General features: G+C 39.0%; 2 protein-coding genes across 25 annotated transcripts in view; one reads left to right on the top strand and one right to left on the bottom strand.

The window, feature by feature from the left end:
• Positions 1-2,259, top strand: part of LOC121287988 (inactive rhomboid protein 1-like) — a 393,414-nt gene extending 391,155 nt beyond the window's left edge. For 23 of the 24 annotated variants that reach the window (XM_041206186.1, XM_041206191.1, XM_041206172.1 and 20 more), the window contains one exon: positions 936-2,259. In XM_041206186.1, the coding sequence (XP_041062120.1) occupies positions 936-1,355 (420 nt within the window). In that variant the 3' untranslated portion in view covers positions 1,356-2,259. The remainder of the gene's footprint in view (positions 1-935) is intronic. The other variant, XM_041206195.1, reaches the window with a different exon arrangement.
• Positions 2,260-11,990: 9,731 nt separating this feature from the next.
• On the bottom strand, positions 11,991-16,769 carry LOC121288389 (serotonin N-acetyltransferase-like). The gene is made up of 3 exons (XM_041206942.1): positions 16,430-16,769; positions 15,798-15,952; positions 11,991-12,296 (listed from the first exon to the last, which is right to left on the bottom strand). Exons 1-3 carry the CDS (start codon positions 16,767-16,769, stop codon positions 11,991-11,993), a joined length of 801 nt encoding a protein of 266 aa, XP_041062876.1.
• Between the last annotated feature and the right edge of the window lie 5,457 nt (positions 16,770-22,226).

Genomic DNA, 22,226 nt, shown 5'->3' with positions numbered 1-22,226 from the left:
ACAGAATATGTAAGTCACGTTATCGGCTGTGTAATTTTTATTTGAAGAGATATATTGTTTCCAGAAATAAAAACAGAAAATGCTGGCAAGACTCAGCAGGTCTGGCAGCATCTGTGGAAAGGGAAACAGAGTTAACATTGAGTCCATATGACCTTCCTTTCTTTCTTACCGCCTTTATTTTGATGATTCTTTTGTGCTCATTAAATTGAGAGATATCAATGTTGGGGATGGAACATTTTCCCTATCAGGTGCCCAGTGGCCATACCAAGTAGTCTCAGGTCAGGTATAGCACAGTTAGATTCAGTGCAAACTTCATTCCCTTGCTAAGCAATGTACCTCCTCCCCAACTTCAGATGAGCACAACAGGTTCGTCAGCATCAAAAAGAGAAAAAACATGTTTCTCCTACAATCATCTGATGAAGATTACATACCTGAAAAATCAGAAGTTCTTGACAAAAATCCAAGACACTTATTTTGATACTGCAAACTGCAAGATTGTTACAGAAGCTGACGATTGAAGACCAGTATAAAAGCAGATTGTAAACTATTTGTTGTCAACTAAGATCAGCTATGTTGTAGTAATGAGTCTTCATCACAGCATCTTTAATGTGTAAAAATGCTCTGCTTAACCTAGTGTGACTTAATCACTTGTGTTTTTTCATTTATAGAAATTCATTTTAGCTTCTTCATTGAAATTGTTCAGTAACAGAACAGGATATGCTTCGTTTAACTTGCTTTACTTAAAAATTTTTATCTCAATTTGAAGGATATGCAACAGTGGAAAATAAACTGTACGAAGGCAGCTAAGTAAAAATAGAATTGTATCCAAAATGGTGAGGTTGCATTGTGTTTTGGGAGAACTGTGTTACTGAGTTGGAAGGATTCAGATTCTGCGGAATAGTAAATTAATTACGTTTTGTTTCTGTGTCTTTAAGGTTGGACCTGCAGGATCTCAGTTTGGCATCCTTGCCTGTCTTTTTGTGGAGCTCTTCCAGAGTTGGCAGATTCTAGCCAGGCCTTGGAGGGCTTTTGTCAAACTGGTGGCTCTCGTCTTCTTCCTGTTTGCCTTTGGTCTGCTCCCATGGATTGACAATTTTGCTCATATATCCGGCTTCATCAGTGGATTTTTCCTATCGTTTGCATTCCTCCCATATATCAGCTTCGGGAGATTTGACTTATATCGCAAGCGATGCCAAATCATGATCTTCCTTGTCACCTTTGTAGGACTTTTTGCAGGACTGGTGGTTTTGTTCTACGTTTACCCAATAACTTGTGAATGGTGCGAATATCTGACTTGTATTCCGTTCACAGATAAATTCTGTGAAAAGTATGACCTCAATGCACATCTACATTAAACGGACTGCGCAGACTGAAAGAGACATCAAGCAATGTTACAGATTTGGTTGTTAGCAGTATTTACATCATGGGGACACTAAGAAGAATTTACTCTACCAAAATGTTGGTGATATTCAAGTAATTATTCAGATCCTTGTCTGATGCTGTCTTTTTTAATTCAAAAATAACATTTAGCACTTGATGCTCCATACACATCTCTGGACTCTGGACACCACCTCTAAATTTGACCTACGTGCCTTCCCCATTATTTTTGAACCAACATTTTGTGCTGCCAATTTTGTATTACACTAGTTTTAGCACTAAATCAAAACTTGTATTGTTTACTACTGCTAAAGTGGTGATGAATTCCAGGTAGTGTTTTAGCTACCGTTTGATTGGACTGCTGGTTTGCAGAATACATGACAGAAGCCTTACTGTGTTTCGAGTTTAAATTTTTGATGTTGTCATCGTCCTTTCCCTTCAGCTGTTTTTTTTTGAATAGTATAATCACAACTGATAAGACCCCATGGATTGTCTTTAAATTTACATTTATAATAATATTTCAGGAAAACCTAAGGCTTGTCACCCCACATGTGCACTCTTATCAGTTACTTGACTTCAGACATTTTTTTTTTTACTATCATATTGTACCACTGGATTCAGGTAGGTATATAATGGACATGAAATTTCAAACCGAGCTGGATCTGGATCCAAATAACACTTGTGCCCAATATCAGAATAACAGAGCTAAAAGTTAAGATCCTACCGAAAGCTGAAAGATTGTTTATTATTTTCCAATTCATGGCATGATGTATTTTGAGGGAATAGATTTTCTGCAAAACAACAGAAACTGCATCTGTGATTGAAGTTGGCAATTTATAAACACTAACATTGTTTCTGACAACAATAAAAGTTCATTGGCTATATTATTTGGTGGGTTATTGTTACACACCATAATCGAACACTGTGAAGCAGAGACTTATGATTTTTATTGTGCAATGTTTCTCATGCAGTCAGTAAGTTTACATTCTACGAAGCTTGAAGTGAGGAAATTTACTGAAGGCCAGTACATTTGCTTATATGTACAACCGAGGGAGCAAAGACCCCACAGGGTGAGTGTGCGTCATGCCAAGAATGTGTTTTAATGCAGCTACAAGTTGACAGGGTTCCATCTCTGACAAAAACCTGGCTTTCTCTCCCTTAGAAAGCATTGTGTGCATCAAATAAATATTATGTACTGTCTGGCACATGCAGCATTCACTTTAAAAAGAAAAGAATCTTTAACTGTAGATATTATAATTCCATAAATTAGACTGTGCTGTTAACATATTCTTAAGGATGTATTATAATTACTGTAGATAATGTGTTCAGACACCTCAGTCTTTATGCAAGGGTCTGCACTGTGTCCCTCATCTTCAAAGGTGCATTGAAAAAGGTCAACCAAATCAGTTAAAAGGTAAAATGATCCATCTGAAATGTGTTCTGTTCCTGTATCAGTGAAATACTCAAATCAGTGTATGATAAAATGCCTATTCTTTCTATTTGCATAATATATTCTTACAGGTTAAGATTATTAAGGCACGTATGACAGTCCATGCTGAGATTTAGAAACAGCTGTCCAGATGTTGCATTTTAACCAGTTGTCAGATATAAAACATACATGAAGAAGTGGTGGATACCAGATTTGTGTTTGTGTATTTCTGATTTGCTGTACATCTTTAGAAATTTTAACTCATTGGAATTTAATTTGGCTTGGCTTCTTCTCAGGATATCAGTGGCCATATGTTCTGAAGTCAAGTCATTAAACAATCTGTCTGTAATTAAAACCTTGCATCTGTGGCCTTTCCATTATAAATTACTAAATCCACATTTATCATGGAAATTGCCTATGTAAACTCCATTACATTGTAATTACACACTACCCCCCTAAGAGAGCTGCTGCAATTGTTTTATGCAATGCTGTATGAGAGTTTACATTTGTTAAACATGCAAATAGGAACATATAAGCAGGAATAGGCCATTCAGTCTGCTGAACCTGCTCCGCCATTCATACAATCATGGCTGATCTTCCATTTCGATGCTTTTCCCCCCACAGTATCCCCATATCCCTTGATGTCATTGGTATTTAGAAATCTGTCAATTGCTGCTTTAAATATACCCAACACCTAAGCTTCCACAGCCCTCTGGGGTAGAGACTTCCAAAGATTCATAACCCTCTGAGTAAAAAAAAAAATCATCTTACCTTGGTCCTAAGTGGCTTCACCCTTATTTTGAAATTGTGTTCCCTGGTTCTAGGCTCCCCAGCCTGGGGAAATATCTTACCTGTATCTACCCTGTCTATCCCTTTAAGTATCTTGTAGGTTTCAGTTAGTTCATTCTTTGAAACTCTAGAGAATACAGGCCCAGTTCCCCAATCTCTCTTCATACAGTCCTACCATCCAGGAACAAGCCTGTACTCCCTCTATGGCAAAAATACCTTCCTAAGGTAAGGGGACCAAAACTGCACAAGGTATTCCAGGTGCAGTCTAACCAAGGTTCTATACAATTAAAGCAAGACTTCACTACTCCTATACTCAAATCCTCTTGCGATAAAAGGCTAACATTCCATTAGTCTTCTTAATTGCCTGTTGCACCTGCATGTTAGCTTTCTGTGATTTATGGACAAGGACACCCAGGTCCCTTTGTACAACTACACTTTCTAAAGTACCATTTAAGAAATACTCTGCACTTCTATTCCTCCTGCCAAAGTGAATAACCTATATTTTCCACATTATATTCCATCTGCCACATTCTTGCCCACTCACTAAGTTTGTCGAAATCCTCTTGAAGCCACTTTGCTTCTTCCCCACTACATGCATTCCCATCTAGCTTTGTCTCATCTGTGAACTTGGAAACTGTACATTTGGTCCCCACATCCAAATCATTGATTTATATTGTGAACATTTGGGGCCCCAAGTACTGATCCTTGCGGTACTCCACTAGTCACAGCCTGCCAACGTGAAAATGATCTGTTTATTCCTACTCTTTGTTTTCTGCATTAGCCAAGCCTTAATCCATGCCAGTATATTACCTCCTATCCCATGTGCTTTTGTTCTGCTCACCAACCTCCTGTGGGGGGCTTTATCAAAAGTCTTCTGAAAATCCAAGTATACTATGTCCACTGACTCCCCTTTATCAATTCTGTTAATAACATCCTCAAAAAATTCCAACAGGTTGGTCAAACATGATTTCCCCTTTATAAATCCATGTTGACTATGCCCAATTAGATCACTATTATCCAAGTGTCCAATTATCACATCCTTTATAATAGGTTCTAGCATTTTCCCTACAACTGATGTATGGTTAACAGGTTTGCAGTTCCCTGTTTTTTCTCTCCCTCCCTTAAATCATGGGGTGACATTTGCTACCATCCAACCTGCAGGAACCGTTCCGGAATCTATAGAATTTTGGAAGATGATCATCAATGCATCCGCTATCTCCATAGCAACCTCTTTCAATAATCCAAGATGTAGAATATCAAGTCCCAGGGATATATCAACCTTCAGCCCCACCAATTTTCCCAATGCAACCTTCATACTATTACTAATTTCTTTCAATTCCTCATTCTCCCTAGTCCCTTGGATCTCTAAATCTGAGAGTTTTCCTGTATCTTCCTCAATGAACACAGACACAAAGTAATCATTTAGCTTCTCTGCCATTTCTCTATTCCCAATTATAAATTCTTTTGACTCTGCCTGAAATGAATCCTCGTTTGTCTTAGCCAGACATTTCCTTTTTCTGTACCTAAAGAAGTTTTTACAGTCCATTTTTAAGTTTTTTGCTAGTTTATGTTCATATTATATCCTCCCTTTCTTTATAAGTTTCTTGGTTCTCCTTTGCATATTCTAAAATCCCCCCAATCCTCAGGATTATTACTATTTCTGACAACTTTATAGGCTTTTTCCTTGAATCTTATACAATCCTTAACTTCCTTTGTTAGCCATGGTTGATTTTACTTTTTGGGTTTTTGTGCCTTGAAGGAATGTATAGTTGTTGTAAACTATGTAACAACTCTTTAAAGACTATCCATTGCCTATGTACCCATCATACTTTTTACTGTATTTTCCCAATCCACCTCAGCCAATTTGCTCCTCATATTTTCATAATTTCCTTTGTTCAAATTTAACACCCTGACTTCAGATTGAACTACCTCACTTTCAAACATAGTGTAAAATTCTACCACATTATGGTCATTGAAGAGTTTTTTTACGACAGGATTATTAATTAGCCCTTTTTTATTACACAATACTAGATCTAAAGTAGCTTGTTGACTAGTCAGTTCCTCAACACACTGCTCTAGAAAACCATCCCTAACACACTGCAGAAAGTCGTCCTCCACAGCATTAGCATTCATTAGGTTTAGCCAATGTTTATGCAGATTGAAGTCACCCATGATTATTGTATTACCCATGCTACATGTCTCTCTAATCTCCGGATTAATACCATGCCCCACGCTAGCACTAATGTTTAGTGGCCTATAAACAACTCTTACCAACGTTTGCTGCCCCTGCTGTTTAGCTCCATCCAAACAGATTCCACATTTTGTTCGTCTGATCTGAGATTCTCCCTTACTAATCTACTGATCCCATCCTTATTATCAGCGCAACACCATCTCCTTTTCCTTTTTGCCTGTCCTTCCTAAATGTGGACATCCTTGAATATTCAGTTCCCAGTCTTGGTGACTCTTTAGCCATTTATGTAATGACAATTAGATCACACTTATTTACCTTTATTTGTGCCTTTAAATCATCTACCTTGTTGCGAATGCTGTGTGCATTCAGATGGAGTCCCTTTAACTTTGTCTTTTTTTACATTATTCCGCATTCTAAGCCTAATTGATGCTCACCTTCGTTTCGCCCACCTTCTAATTTCACTTGTTACTTTTCTATTTCCTGTTACCAGCTTTACTTCCTTCCAGTCTGAGCTACCTCTCAGGTTCCCACCCTACCCCCCTGACAAGTTGATTTAAACCCTCCCCAACAGCGCTAGCAAATCTCCCTGTGAGGATATTAGTCCTGGTCCTGTTAAGGTGTAACCCGTCCATCTTGTACAGGTCTTACCTGTCCAAGAACCAGTCTCGATGCCTCAAATCTGATGCTTTCCTTCCTACACCACTCACTAGCAGATGACACTTGGAGTAATCCTGAGATTACTACTCTAGAGGTCCTACTTTTTAATTTCCTTACTAACTCCCTAAAATCTGCTTCCAGGACCTCATCTCTCTTCCTACTTATGTCATCGGTACCATTGTGGACTACAACCTCTGGCTGATCCCCCTCCCCCTAAAGAATGCCCTGCAGCCACTACATAATATCCTTGACCTTGGCACCAGGGAGGCAACACACCATCCCGGAGTCACATTTACAGCCACAGAAACATCTGTCTGATCCCCATCAAATCCCTATCACTGTTGCTCTTCCACTATTCTTCCTCCCCTCCTGTGCAACTAAGTCACCTATGGTGCCACAGAATTGGCTCTGGCTGCACTTCCCGGAAGAACTATCATCCTCATCTGTATCCAAAATGGAAAACCAGTTAGGAAGCATGATCAACTCAAGGGACTCCTGCACTCCCTGCCTAGTTCTGTTAGACTGCCTGGTAGTCACCCATTCCCTCTCTGCCTGCACATTCCTAACCTACAGTGTGGCTACCTCCCTAAATGGTGCTATCCACATACTTCTCTGCCTCATGGATGCACCATAGTGACTCCATCCACCACTTGAGTTCTGAAACCCAAAGTTCAAGCTTCTGCAGCCGGTGACACATCTTGCAGATGTGTTCATCTAGGGGACGCAGTGCGTCCATGACTTCCCACATTCCACAGGCTGCACAGTCCACTGGGCCAAGTTATCTTGCCATACTGCAACTTTAAAAACTATCTATTACAATTAGAAAAAGTAGAATAACGTACCAGTTACTGACCAGCTTCCTCACCTTGTACCAAAATAAGAGCCAGCTACACCAAACTCCCACACTCACCTAACTCCCACTTTACACTCAGTGCACTCAATGCGGATGAGGCAGCACTGAGGAAGGCCAGTTTTCATGCTCCCTGAAAAACAACTGATTCAAGCTTCCAAAAACCAGTTTAAGCTACCTACCCAATTAACTTGTTGCAGCTGCTCTCAAGACAGTTTGTATATCCCTGCATTAAGGCTGGAATAAAGTTTAACTTCTCTTAATTTAAGGAGTTATTTTTAGTTAATTGCTAAATTAAAGAAAAGGCTCAACTTTAGATAGAAATTAGACCATGAAACTTTCCCACTCACCAGCTCTTAGTGCAGACCTGTATGATCCTCCTCATCTTTATGTATGCTTATTCTAAACAGTTGAAAAAATCACACCATTGACATTGTTCATTTATAGCAGAGAAACGGGTCACTCAGCCAAACTGGTCTCTGCTAGCTTTTATGCTTCACTTGAAGATCCTCTCAACCTACTCCACCTGACTCTATCAAAGTGTCTTTCTGGTCCTTTCTCTCTCATGCATTTATTTGGCTTCCCCTTGTCTGTGATATTTCATATGGTAGCAAGTTCCACATTCCCATCACTCTGGATAAAGAAGTTTCTTCTGAATTCCTTTTTGGATTTAATAACGATGGTCTTGTGTCTATGGCCTCTAGTTTTGGTCACTCGCATGAGTGGAAGCACCTTCTATATGTCAATTACTGTGGAATCTCTTTATGATTTTAAAGGCCTCTGTTGTAATGGTCCTGGTTACAGAACATGTTTGTTAAAGAAGTTTTTGTCGTCTTCTATATATTAACAGCAAGTCTTCATTAACTATTTGAAACTAGACACATACACAATAAAGAGCACAGGCATGGAGCTATCTCCATGTCTAGATCTTAACACGTTTCTGGCCTACACCACACGGACTTTAGCTCTGGGTCATGTGCCTTCTTACATCACTGTGTAGGCGGTACTGTACTCAGTCCCCCGTTAGCCCTGTATATACCACACTCTTATACTACATTCTCCATCAGGTCACCTGTTTTCTTTTTTTCCATAAAAAAAACCCCAGCTTGTTCAGTCTTTCCTGATAGCTGCAACTTCTCAGTTCTGGTGTCATTCTTGTAAATCTTTTTTGCACCTTCTCCAGTCGCATTTTACTCATTTTGTAATATGTAGACCTTTTGAATTGTGTTTCTCTAGAAATGAATCTCTGTGCTTTGTTTACGTTTGTTTATGACTTTGTCAACTTGAGTTCCTAGTTTTCATTATTTGTGTGTCTATAAATCCAGATCCCTTTGTACCTTTACCCCATTTAGATTCTCATTATCCAAGGACTAGGTGTCTTCCTTAATGCTCCTACCAAAATGCATCACCATGCAATTATCCAATATAATTTACATGTCCATTCTTCAAGTTTGTTAACATTTTGTTGTAGTCTTTCTCAGTATTAGCTGTAGTATGACGTTGGTGTCATATTGTAGTTTTGGTAAATGATGTGGAAAGAATCCCATTTTTTCCTTCAAATGGCTCAGCTCAGCAAACTCATTTTTCCAAATGCCTGAATGTGAATGCCCATTAAAATTAGAAGTCAAAGTTGGTTGTTTTCACAAACAGAAACGTATCCTGTGCTGTATATAATAAGTCATATGCATTTCTACTGTGAATACCTATTCACGGAAAATTCTCGTTTGTTCTTTATTTTAGTATCATTTTCATCATTTATGATGCACCAGTTTGATGGAACTGATGCATTGAGCTGATGTATAGAGAGGAGTCCACGATGATGAAAATTCCATCAATGTAAAAATTTGAGTATTGTGCTGCCTTAACTTTTACACTACACTGACACTTTAAAACCGTGTGAATCCTGATAGTGTTTGCAGTGTTCTGACATCCAAGTATATATAAATCTTATCAGACCTTCATAGAACAAGACCATTAATGTCTAAATAAGCGGCAACATTTCAGATGTAATTTTGTTGGTATAATGTACATTGCATATATGTGGGATTGTTTGCTTTGTTCCTCTTATCTTGCTTAAGTACTGTGTAAATTACATTACCACTCAGGGATCTGAACCAGTCCAACTGGAGACAAAACTGGAAAAGCAGTGACAGGTTAATTAGGAGCAAATGGTAATCACTTAACGTGGATCAGTTATGTTATCTGGTCAAAAGCTAAATAGATTCAGACTAATCATTGGTCAGAAAACTTATTAAAGAAAACACTAACTAGTTAAGTAGTTGACAAAAGTGGAAATATTAATTAACCAGAAGGGAGCGAAAATCCAAATCCATTCCCTTTTCTATCCTATTACAGGAAACTTCAATTCACATGTAGTAAATAGATTACTTTTGAGGTTTCTTCTATTGCAAAATATGAGCAACACCTCACTGTTTGCTGAATAATTTTTCCTTCTATCATTCCAGTGAGTTTTGTGCTAACATTTTGACACTTTGACTTTTAAGAGAAGTTTATATAAACTTTAGTTTTTTGATAGACTTGAGTTAACAGCAAAAAGTTAATGGTATTTCATAACAGAATATAATTTGCTACTTGTGTGTTTGTTTGAGTCGCATATTTTAATGACTCAGTTTTGAATTCCCACAGCCGACTTGGTAGCAGTTACTTGACCACATTTGCATGATGTGATTTTTGTTGCATTTTGATGTGAAAATTACAGGATAACTCTATTGCCATCACTATGTTATCACTCTGAGCAATTATCAGCAAGTATGCAGTGATAATCTAGATTTAATTACTCTCCTGTGTAGTGCTTACTCACAACTGATCTACCAAGAGGAAATATTTTATAATTCACGTCCTACATTTTTAAAAGGTATGAACCATATTTATATTTGAAATATATTTGGCTGGATATCACCCTACAAAATCTGCAAGGATCCAAATATTTAGTGTCAATTATGTTCAAACATAAGTTTGAAATTGATGGCGGGGAAGAGAATTTCTGCTTCTGAAACACCAGGAAAGTGGTGTGCATATTGTTTCCAGGGTTTTTGCTAAAGTTTGGGTGGGCAAGTGAGAGAACCTGCAGGAAACTCACCTGGGGTACCTTTGCAATCATTGAAACCACCTGGAAACACTCCATTCCATTAGAACTGCATTTAAAGAACTATAACTTGATTCTCTGCAAGTCGTAGACTGATCAGTTATAAAATAGAAATGATTAACTTCAAGTTGAGCAACCAGCATGTTTCTGTGATTTTGTTTGATTCTGGAGGAATCCTCTGTTGAGGTGTTATTAATTAGTAAATTAAGTTTAAGCTGAGATTCCAACAATTTTAGATGCAAATATTGAATTATTTAATGAGGACAGACCTACCTGTCACATAGAAGTCTTAAATGGGAAAGAGAGCAGTCGCAGTTTGGAATGAAGTAAGAAGCATTTTTTGAAGTGATCTGTTAAGAACAGAATCACGCCTGAACAAAAAAAGCAAATATATTTTACAACCTTTCATATATAACTGAAAGACACAGATGTGAATATATATGTCCTATTAACCTTATTCAATTGAGTAATTGTTTTTAATTTTTTAATTAATATTTAATTAAAATGTTTTAATTTTTAAGGTTAATTTTATAACCTACCTATTCTAACATCTCATCTGATCTTTAATAATGTATTGGCATGAAATAAATTGCAGGAGATTATTGATGGTTAACAGTGTCTAGACTGTGGTACATGATAACATCATTTATTGAAAAACAATTCAAGTACAAAGTATGGTAAATTACAGACAAAGCACAGTATCTATAAAGATACATAACATTGTATTTCGATTTTGGCAATATGCAGATGCAACTGAAGCCAGGCAAATAAATTACACAATTTAAAACATCGAAAGACATTTAATTACACGAATGGAACACTCAGTTATTTAAAATTGGGTGGGCTATAAAATGGGCAGTGATTTAGGTTTCCTTCTGGACAGGTTAGATTAAAATATGTCCCTATATTTTTGGCAAAATGTTATCATTACTAGGAGTAGAGACAGGACTTTGGGAAAGACATGGGTGAATAATTATTGAATTGATGGAATATATCATTTTAGAATAAATACTGGATTGGGAGCCTGATCTAATACTATTATTATAGAATAATAATATAGATAATATTAGTGTAACCACATAATTGCTGAAATCCTTGGATTTTTTTCACAATCTATTAAAGCCAAATGTAGTGCAACTGGTCCAGTGTGTTGATCAGTTTGATGCACCAGAAAGATATTTGACGTTTATTCAAAGATATGTGAGTAAAAGTTTAAAACACATTTCATTTAAAGATTACAACTGCCAGTAGATATGTACAACTTTAAAGAACCACAGGATTTAAATGAGTGGAGGTGGGTGAGGTGTGTAACAGGTGGGCTGCTTTATGCAACCTGCTGAAGCCAAGAGTTCTGCCCATGATTTCTCAGAGTATTAATTTTGGTTCATCGATTGAAACTCGGCACTAAATTCATGACCTCCACTTCAATAATATTGTTAATCTACTTAAAACAGAAAAGGATTCTGATAGTTGAAACATCACAGACAATTTAATGTGAACACCAGTCCATTAAAGATAACATGAAGGAAATTGAATCAACATGTTTGAAAAATGACAACAGAATTTTTATGGCTAAACTTGACACCATAACTTAGCAGCCGCTGTTTCTCCGCAAGTAAGCTCCTCCACCAAGAGTGTATTCCATTTCTGTAAACGTGAGAGGACCCACTGCAATGCCGGAAGGTCCGATCTCTTTAAAGCCAGCTTTCTGATAGAATGTGATCAAAAAATCTTCACACATTAGAACAGCTCGTTTCACTGTGGGGAGACATCGTAGGTATTGTAAGTATCGCCATAAAATAATTGAGCCTTTCCCCTGCTGACGGCATCTGTGGTGAACAGCCAGGACATGGATGTGGACAGTAGGACCTCCAGGAACATGAATGGTCATAGCATCCTACATGCAATTGAAACATTAATTTATTAATTTCTAAAATTACAAAAGCCAAGAATTAATGCATGTACATTAGGTTGTTTAGCAAACATCTGAAAATTCTCAACCATACAGTAGTTGCATCATTTGTATTTTCTTACGATGATGAGTGCTTTGCAGCTGATGTACCTCCTTGACAATTATTGCTGTGGGAATAATAATTTGAAAAATGGATGTATTACAATCTGAATTAACGTTGAATAAAAACCTTGAGTAGGAAGCTTAGTTTCTGGGCCAGTAGCTGACTGCTGGTCCATCAGATAGACGGGCACATTGCTCACACCCTGCAAATACCCTGGATGCTTGAGTTCCTGATTTTGGTCAGAGCACCAAGGTACTAAGTGGAGGTTAAGATACTTAACTGAGAGAAGGTAGAGAAGTAAAATCAGAAGACAAATCAGCTTGGACTGATTTCACAAAGCTAGTACACAGTGACCAAGCTGCACTGGAAAATCCTAGGGAGCTGCAAGTGACATCAGGACCCTGATGCCCAGATAATTTCCAGGTTTGGACCCCACACAGCAAATGGCCCTAATGACACAGGAGGCATACTTAGTGCCTGCAGAGTGCGAGCTGCAAAGGCAGACGACAGCCATGATGGGGCCTGCCACTATTTGCCAAAGAGAGCAAGCAGCAACTCTGAGGGGCAGCAGCATGAACACTCAAGAAAGTGGCCTTATGGCCAAAAAGGAAATGTACACGATCCAGTGCAAGATCCTTCAGGTCCTGAAACTTTTCACAGCATTGAAAACACCCTGCTTTGAACCAGACAGCTGTGCACTCCTGCACCAGATTGTTCAGATTCACCAAATTCACATTGAAAATTGCATTCTTTCCCTCCTTGTTTCATTAACAAGCTCCATAAGGAGTTTAATGGGCCATTAATTGGAGGCAAGTGGGTTCCATGAATCCCTCCTTTTGAAAACTGGAGTGCATCCCAGTGGCACAGGATCCAGAGGTGCACTTCAGGAATGCAATTTCTAAATCCTGTCCACAGCAGTTTCATTGCCAATTGAAAATCCAGCCCTGGGAGTTGATAAGTAATACATTCTTGGGCTTTACAGCAGCGTCCAGGCCAACTTATTGTCAAAAAACAAAGCATTGACTGCTTAGTTTCAAGATGTTGATTGCTTAGGTAACTGTAGCTTTTCTTACACATGCTAAATTAACTAGTTTAACTATAACTTAATGTACCACCAGTCATTTTTTTTCTTAATACAGATGTGCAAATATTTTCAAATTGAGACTTAAGCTATTACTTAATCATCTTTGTGCCCCCACAGCGAATTTGTTCTTTCCTCTGTGGCTTATGCAGCTGGGCAAATGTTATCAATGCACGTTAAAACTTACTCCATGTTTTTATTCTATTCTAGACTGCAATGCATGGTCTTCAAGGTACAGGATAAAATGTTTAGTTTGAACTTAAAGTCTTGCTTCTAATGATATTGTTTCCTTTTAGTTAAATTTATCTTCATTGGCACTCTTATTTCTCAGGTGTGCTCTTAACTTTACTCAATTAATCCTGTAAATTCAAAAATCATTGTCTTCTGAGAGTGGATCTTGAGCATAATAGATCATATTGATCTTAAATATAATGACGTCAATTGAATCTTAATTTAAGTGTGAAGTGAACTCCTATTTTCCAGTTATTTCCTGTCCCATTTTTTGCAACAATCTAAATGTGATACTTGTATTCTATTACACCAGTTTTGTATTAGCAAAAGTAAATCATTGAAATTGGAATAAGCAGCTGAAATATTGGGTTGTCTTTTCAATAGGTTCTGTATATCACTGAACTTCTAGAAATCAGTTCCTGACCTTCATTTCACTGTCTCACTAAAAGTAGAAGTTGTGAAAGTCTGCTAATGCCAAAATTGTAGGGGATAGAAAAGATATAAAAATACCAGGTCTGAATAAATGTAATGGAATTATGTGTAGGTGCAAAAAGTTCAACTATAGGAATGAATTCTCGTGTCTTGGAGTTGAAGGAGGAAAACAATACAATGGACCACTTTTTGTAAAGGTCTCTATAAGATGACGACCATTTACAATGTCAGAAGAATGGAGTATAGATCCTGTGACAAAATATTATGCTATTTTAGTAATATTACAGAGAGCACATAAATGTCTTTTAAGTTTGTGTTTCAAATTCAAAGGATACATAACATCTCAGAAGTTAGAGAAGGGCAACAAAGATTTTAGATCAAATGTATGAAGTAAGACTCATTAGTAAATTGAAGAAGGGAAGAAGATATGATTCAGATGTTTAATACTTTAATGACAATGGGTACAGGTAAATTATGTTAATGGAATGTAATACCAGATGGCAGGAGTTAAAATTCACAAATATGCTAGTCATCAACACAGGAATACACCTCGGGCATGCGCAAAGAACTAATTATTTTCCATGAGAATAAAACTTCAAAATAAAATTGGATTGCAACAGACTTTAATACTAAAATGAATATGAATAAAACAAAAAAAAACATTCATACATTCGACATCTGAAACAATTACAGGAAACTCTCAGCAACTGATGCAGAGGAATTAATATGTTGGATGAGGGCAGTGGGGATGTGGGGTGGGGAAGGTTTATCTGTCAGAACACCATGCTCTCCCAGGTGGATTCCCCTTGGTGGAAAACTACTATTTCTCCCAGGTTCCGGAGAAGCACTGAACGAGGCCGGAAGAACAAGAGAATTCTTAAATAATATCAAAAGACAAGTGGAGTTCTTCAGAATTGTTATCCGCACAGGAGGTTTGGAGTGCTGAATCACCACCAGAAGGATTAATGGAAGAAGAGCAGGAAGCTGACAGAGAAGGAATTATCTAGACTACATTAAAATGATGCTGTCAGACCTGCTGAGTTTTTTCAGGTATTTTTGATTTTGTTCTAGACTACATTAAAGACTGGCTTGACTAAACTCCAACAGGTCATCCACTGTTGCTATGACTGAAAAGGTTTGAAAACCATAGTGACCCATGCCACTCAGCATGGCGCTTAGACAATGAGGCTCCTGAACCACTAAATCCTGGTTATTTTGTCAAGTTTCTTGTGCTTCCATTTACATTGCTTCAGGATCCTCCAACCTCCCCACCACCACCATCACTGTGCCTTTAACTTCTCACAGCTTTTAAATCTCATTTATATCTTATTTGATTTTTTAAATTTCTCTTTCACATCACACATACCACTTCTGCTATTTAAGTGGAATCTATTCAATGGTTAAAATATTTACATTCTGCATCTTTGTGTTTTCCTACTTCCTGTTCACTTTTAAGTGTCATTTATCTGTAATGTACAGTTTTGACAAAGCTGAAACATTAATTCCAATTCCACAGGTGCCACCCTAATTTATTGAAGATTTTCAGCATAATCTATTTGGTAATATTGTTTTATCCTTATATCAAAACAAAACGGTTCAGGCAATAACACTTCTTTGTAAGAAGAAAAGCACTTCTGACCTGTGACAGTTTGTCCTTATCCCATCCAGAACCAATAACAAAGGCTACAAGCCTCCCCTCTTCAAACCAGCCAAGGGATAACTCGGGGCACAATTCAAGAAAACGTCTCACTTCGTCCATGTGTAAAGGACACTCTCCAGAGACAGAAATGAAGGCTAAAGTGAGAAAATAGGGAAGAGACACAGTTTTTGTTCGTAATGTCCAATACATTCAGAAATGGTGTCCAGATAACTGAATGGAGTATATAACATTTCATATTACTTGATCAACTGAAGTCAGTTCACAGCCAGTGGGGTTAGTTTAAATTCTAGTAAACATTCTATTTGTACAAACTCATTTATTAATACCATAAATCGTTAAAGTTGGTGTGATTTGATGATTTAAATTAGACATAAATACTGAAATCTTCAATTAAACCAAAGAAATAGAAACATCCGGACGAAGTGGGTTAAAAATAATTTCACGAACAGCCTACACCACAAACCAACATAATTCAATCAGCTACTTTGGAGAGTTGGTAGAAAGATTTTTTTTTTTAGAAAATCACATGGAGAATTGAGAGGATTAATAAGGGAGGAGAGTAGAAGGGGAGCCCCAACAGGAGAGAGTGCAGAGTTGCAATAGTCGCCTACCTTCCCGCTCTATCTCGAACACACTGAGAGCATCGGTCAGGCTCAGGTTACGGAACTCGCTGGCGGGAAGAGTGTGGCGTCTGCCGCTTCCCGGTCTCGAACCCGCCAAGTATCTCAAAGCAAAGGGCTTGAGGAAAGGTGAGGCGCTGGTGGTTGCTGTTGTTGTTGTCATCTCCAGCTTCGGATCAGCAAAGTCAGAAGGAATCCGCTTGGGCTGGAAGTTGAGGGAGTGTTTGTGAACAGTGTCTGTTCCCTCGGAGGTGTCAGCACTGTCTGTCTGTTCGGTGCCACACACCTTCTCATACAGACAAGAACTGATCCCAGTCAGCAAGCAATTCATAATCAGCTTACCCACTCAGTGAAGGCTGGCGATTGTCTGATGCAATTAAAATTGCCACACTGATGTTATATGGGCCCCCCTCCCTCACTTGGAATAAACGTATATAGTGGCCCGAGCTGCCCATCGTGTGGACATCATTGCTGCTTTCACTGTCTTATTCGCTGATGTAGAACAACAAAGAAAGTTCAATCTATGCATATGTACGAAAGTATGAACTAGAAGACTCGAACTGTATTCCCAGTGATATTACAGAAACCAGTGGTTTGATCTTGCTGGATCGCACATTAACCAGAAGCACCAGTTATCAAGAGAAATAAACAAATCTGCAATTTTACAAAAAAATGTAAAGCATTCATTAAAGAATCTATTGCAGTGCTGGGTATAATGTTTGCTTTTCTCCCGCCCTCCCCCGCCCCAGTTACTGAAACGATTTTGGTAATTTCTGGAAAATCTGTATATTTAGCATATTTTCATAGCCCGGTTTTAAATTGCCAGGTCTGCAATACTAACACTCTAAACGTTACAACAATACTAATACATTTTAAGCCAGTCCATTTACGCCATTGAGAAGGTTTACACTTTTCGCACGGTGTTTGGGTCCCTAATTCCGGACCATCGGAAGGCAACTCTCACCTGAGAGCTGTATTCAGTAAGCAAACACCACATTCACCAACTGCTATCAAGACAATCCGTGTTCTGTTACTTAGAATGCAGCTCCAAGGCAAGTCTAAAATCTGTTGCACCTCTTGGGCATTTAAATACTTTAAGATCTGTTTATTTAAATGTTTTGAGAATGTTCATATTCCAGTCAGACTTTTAGTACATGTTAAATTTCCCACTGAGAACAGAGATTCACATTTGCAGCTGGTTGGTGCAAATCAATACTCAGTCTCAGTGCTGTGAACTGGTAACAGGGACACTCAATGGATGAGCACCTCTTCAGTTTAGTATATTAATATCACAGAGGCTGGTTGGGTCAATGTCGACGTCTGACATTTGAAACTAATCCTAGCTAATGAGATTTTTAAATGACAGACAATCTTGTGGAGAGGAAGGCCACGTAAGACAACAGATATGGTGCAGTACGAAAACTAAAAGGTATAATGAAAGGAAATGTCTGAATATTATATTGCATATCTCCCTTGTACAAACACATTGCTGATAGGATATGTAAATAAACTCAAAGTAGATGTACCCGGCCTTCAGAATATTAAGTCAGAAAAACTATAGTAGGCAAATCACAATAAGCTGCTTTACTTCACGGTGAGTTGACCATGCAGAATCGTGGTTATGACCACCTCATTTAATTTAAGCAGTACAGGGTGTTACAAATCTTTTTAAAGGTCTAATAGAGTAGAGAAAGCTGTCTCCATTAGGGGAGTCAAGAATGAGGGGACATAATCTTTAAATTAGAGTTAAACCATTTAGGAGGGAAATCTGGGAGGTTAGTTGAAAACAGAAGGCCATGGCTGCTGAGACAGTTAGCCATCAAAATACTGTGGTTACAAGAGTAGGTCAGACGCTAGGAATTCTGTAATGAGTAACTCACCTCCTGACTCCCAAAAATTGGTCCACCATCCACAAGGCACAAGTCAGGAGCATGATGGAATACTCTCCACTTGTCTAGATGAGTGCAGTACCCACAATACTCAAGAAGCTCGATACCACCGACCACTCAATGAAACTTTACCAGTCCTTTGACAGCACCTTCCAAACTCCCAACTTCTACCACCTGGAAGGACAAGGGCAGCAGATAGATGGGAACACCACCACTGGAAGTTCCCCTCCAAGCCACTCACCATCCTGACTTGGAAATATATTGCCGTTCCTTCACTGTCGCTGGGTCAAAATCCTGGAATTCCCTTCCTAACAGCATTGTGGGTGTACCTACATCACATGGACTGCAGCGATTCAAGAAGGCAGCTAACCACCACCTTCTCAATGGCAGTTAGGGGTGGGCAATAAATTCTGCTCTTGACAATGATGCTCACATCCCATGAACGAATAGAAAAAAATTCAGCCCGCTTGATTAGCACTCTGTCCACCGCCTTAAACATTCACTCCCTCCACCACCAACACACAATAGCAGCAGCGTGTACCATCTACAAGATTCACTGCAGCAACTCACCAAGGCTCCTTCGACAGCACCTTCCAAGGACCCCTACCACCTAGAAGGACAAGGGCAATAGACACATGGGAACACCACCACCTGGAAGTTCCTCTCTACTCACCATCCTGACTTGGAAATACATCGTCGTTCCTTCACTCTTGCTAGGTCAAAATCCTGGAACTCCCTCCCTAACAGCACTGTGGGTGTACCTACGCCACATGGACTGCAGCGGTTCAAGAAGGCAGCTCACCACCACCTTCTCAAGGGCAATTAGGGATGGGCAATAAAAACTGGCCTAGACAGTGATGCCCACATCCTATGAATGAATACAAAAACATTGGAGCTATGAAGACATATTGATAGATTTTTATTAGATAAGGGAATGAAGGGAAATAGTGTTAAGGCATAAACAATTTGGACTCGAATCAGAAGTGCAATTTCTTAATTTGTAGGAAGACATTAATAAACTTGAAGCCTGTAATTCTCAAATGAACTTCAATATAGACACAACTTTTCTTGTATTCATTCACAGAATGTGAGCATCACTGGTAAGGCCAACATTTAGAATCCATAACAAAAATAAAAATACCTGGAAAAACTCAGCAGGTCTGGCAGCATCTGCGGAGAGGAACATAGTTAACGTTTCAAGTCCGTATGAGTCTTCAACAGTTCGGACTCGAAATGTTAACTGTGTTCTTCTCCGCAGATGTTGCCAGACCTGCTGAGTTTTTCCAGGTATTTTTATTTTTGTTTTGGATTTCCAGCATCTGCAGTTTTTTGCTTTTATTTAGAATCCATACTTTGTTGCCCTTAAGAGGCTGGTGGGTGAAATGCCACCTTGAACTGTGGCAGTGTAAGTGCTGTTAGGGAGGTAGTTCCCAGATTTGTACCTAATGACAGTGAAGCAATAGAGATATATTTCCAAGGTCAGATGATGTGTGAGTTGGACATGATGATGTTCCCATGCACCTGCTGCCCTTATAATTCCAGATGGTAGAGTTTGCAGGGTGGAAGGTGCTGTTGAAGGAGCTTAGTGAGTTGCCGCAGTGCATCTTGAACATGGTACACACTGCAGCCACTGTGTGCTGGTGGTGGAGGGAGTGAATGTTTAAGTTGGTGGATGGAACGCCAATTAAGTTACTTTGACCTGGACAGCGTCAAGCTTGTTGAGTGTTGTAGGAGCTGCAGTCATCCAGGCAAGCAGAGAGTACTCAATCACAATCCCGACTTGTGCCTTGTAGATGGTTATTATTAGAATACATGTGCACAACCTTTTTTAACATTAGAGTAACATTTTTCAAATACTACACAAATCTTGATTCATTATTAGCTAAAACTGGGGGATGGGGCAGTGAGAGCTTTCCACATTACATGCTTCAAAAATAACATCTGGATGGTAAGCGAGATAGAGGTGAAGATGAAAAGGATGAAGTGCGTGTATGACAGATGTCAGGTAGAAAATACAATGGAGTATCAGGCTGCACATAGAAGGACCAGAGGGGATGTGAAGAAACTAATAAGAAAAGGAAGGAAAGACCATGAAAAGAGACTGGCAGCAAACATAAAAAGGAATCCCAAGGTCTTCTATAAGCATGTAAATATTAAAAAGGTGGTAAAAGAAAGGGTTGGGCCCATTAGGCACAAAAAAGAGGACTTTATGTGGAGGCTGGAGAAATAGTGGAGGTGTTGAACAAGTACTTTGCATCTGTCTTTACAAAGGAAGAACTTGCTACCCAGGCTGAGGTGAGAGGAGGTAACTGGTACATTAGAAGAACTTACAATTAAGAGGAAAGAGGTGTTGCAAAGGCTAACTTTACTTCAAATAGATCAGGTACCAGGACAGGATGGGTACTGAGGGAAGTGGGTGGGAAATTGCAGAGGCACTAGTGATAATCTTCCTGTCTTCCTTAGAGGCAGGGGAGGTGCCAGAGGACTGGAGAATTGTGAATGTTACATCCTTGTTGAAAAGGGGGTGCAAGGATAAAGCTGGTAACTACAGACCAGTCAGTTTGACCTCAGTGGTAGGGAAACTTCTGGAAACTATTTTATGGGATAAAATCAATAATCGCTTAGATAAATGCAGGATAATTAAGGAAAGTCAGCATGGATCCATCAATGGAACATGATTGTTTAACTAACTTGCTGGAGCTTTTTGAGGAGGTAACAGAGAAGGCTGATAAAGGAAATGCTGGTTTTGCAGTGTATATGGATTTTCAAAAGGCATTTGATACAGTGCCACACAACAGGCCTGTGAGCGAAGTTCTAGCTCATGGAATAAAAGGGAAAGTAGGCACGTGGATAAGAAATTGACTGAGTGACAGGAACAGAGAGGAGTGATAAATGGTGTTTTTCATATTGCAGGAAGGTCTGTAGTGGAGTTCCCCAGAGGTCAGTGTTGGGACCCTTGCTCTTCCTGATATATATTAATGACCTAGACTGTGGTGTGCAGGGCATGATTTCAAAATTTGCAGATGATATGAAGATTGGAAAAGATGTCAACTGTGATGAGGACATGCTTGAACTTCATAAGAACATAGACATGTTGGTTGATATGACAGATAAAGTTTAATGCAGAAAAGTGTGAGGTGATTAATTTTGGCAGGGAAGATATGGTGAGGATTTAAAATAAAGGGATTGCCTCTAAAGGAGGTGCAGGGAGAGAGGGACCGTGGTGTATATGTACATGGGTCATTGAAGTTGGCAGGGCATGTTGAGAGAGTAGTTAATTAAGCATATAGCATCTTAGGTTTATTAATAGGGCCATTGAGTACAAGAGTAAGGAGGTTATGTTGAACTGTATAAGACACTAGTTAGGCCTCATCCGGAGTACTGTGTCCAGTTCTGGGCGCCATACTTGAGGAAGGATGTGAAGACATTGGAGAAAGTACAGAGAAGATTGACCAGAATGATTATGGGGATGAAGAACAGTGGCTATGAGGATAGGTTGGAAAGGTTGGGACTCTTTTCCTTGGAGAAAAGAAGGCTGAGAGGAGAATTGATAGAGGTATTCAAGATCTTGAGGGGTATGGACAGGGTAAATAGTGAGAAATTGTTCCCAATCAAGAAAGCATCAAGAACTAAAGGGCACAGATTCAAAATAATTGGCAAAAGGAGTAAAGGTGATGTGAGGAAAATGTTTTCACCCAGAGGGTAGTTGGAGTCTGGAACAAACTTCCTGAAAGGGTGGTGGAGGCAGGTTCGATTCAGGCATTCAAAAGGGAATTGGATTGCTACCTGAAAAGAGAGAATGTGCAGGGTTACGTGGATAATGCAGGGGAGTGGGACTAGGTGGAATTGTCTTTTAAAGAGCCAGTGCAGACTTGATGGGCCACAAATGGCTGCCTCCA

This window comes from Carcharodon carcharias, chromosome 15 (assembly GCF_017639515.1).
Source record: "Carcharodon carcharias isolate sCarCar2 chromosome 15, sCarCar2.pri, whole genome shotgun sequence".
Lineage (NCBI taxonomy): Eukaryota > Metazoa > Chordata > Chondrichthyes > Lamniformes > Lamnidae > Carcharodon > Carcharodon carcharias.
Note: the sequence above shows the minus strand (reverse complement) of the source record. Positions and strands in the feature narration are given on the sequence as shown.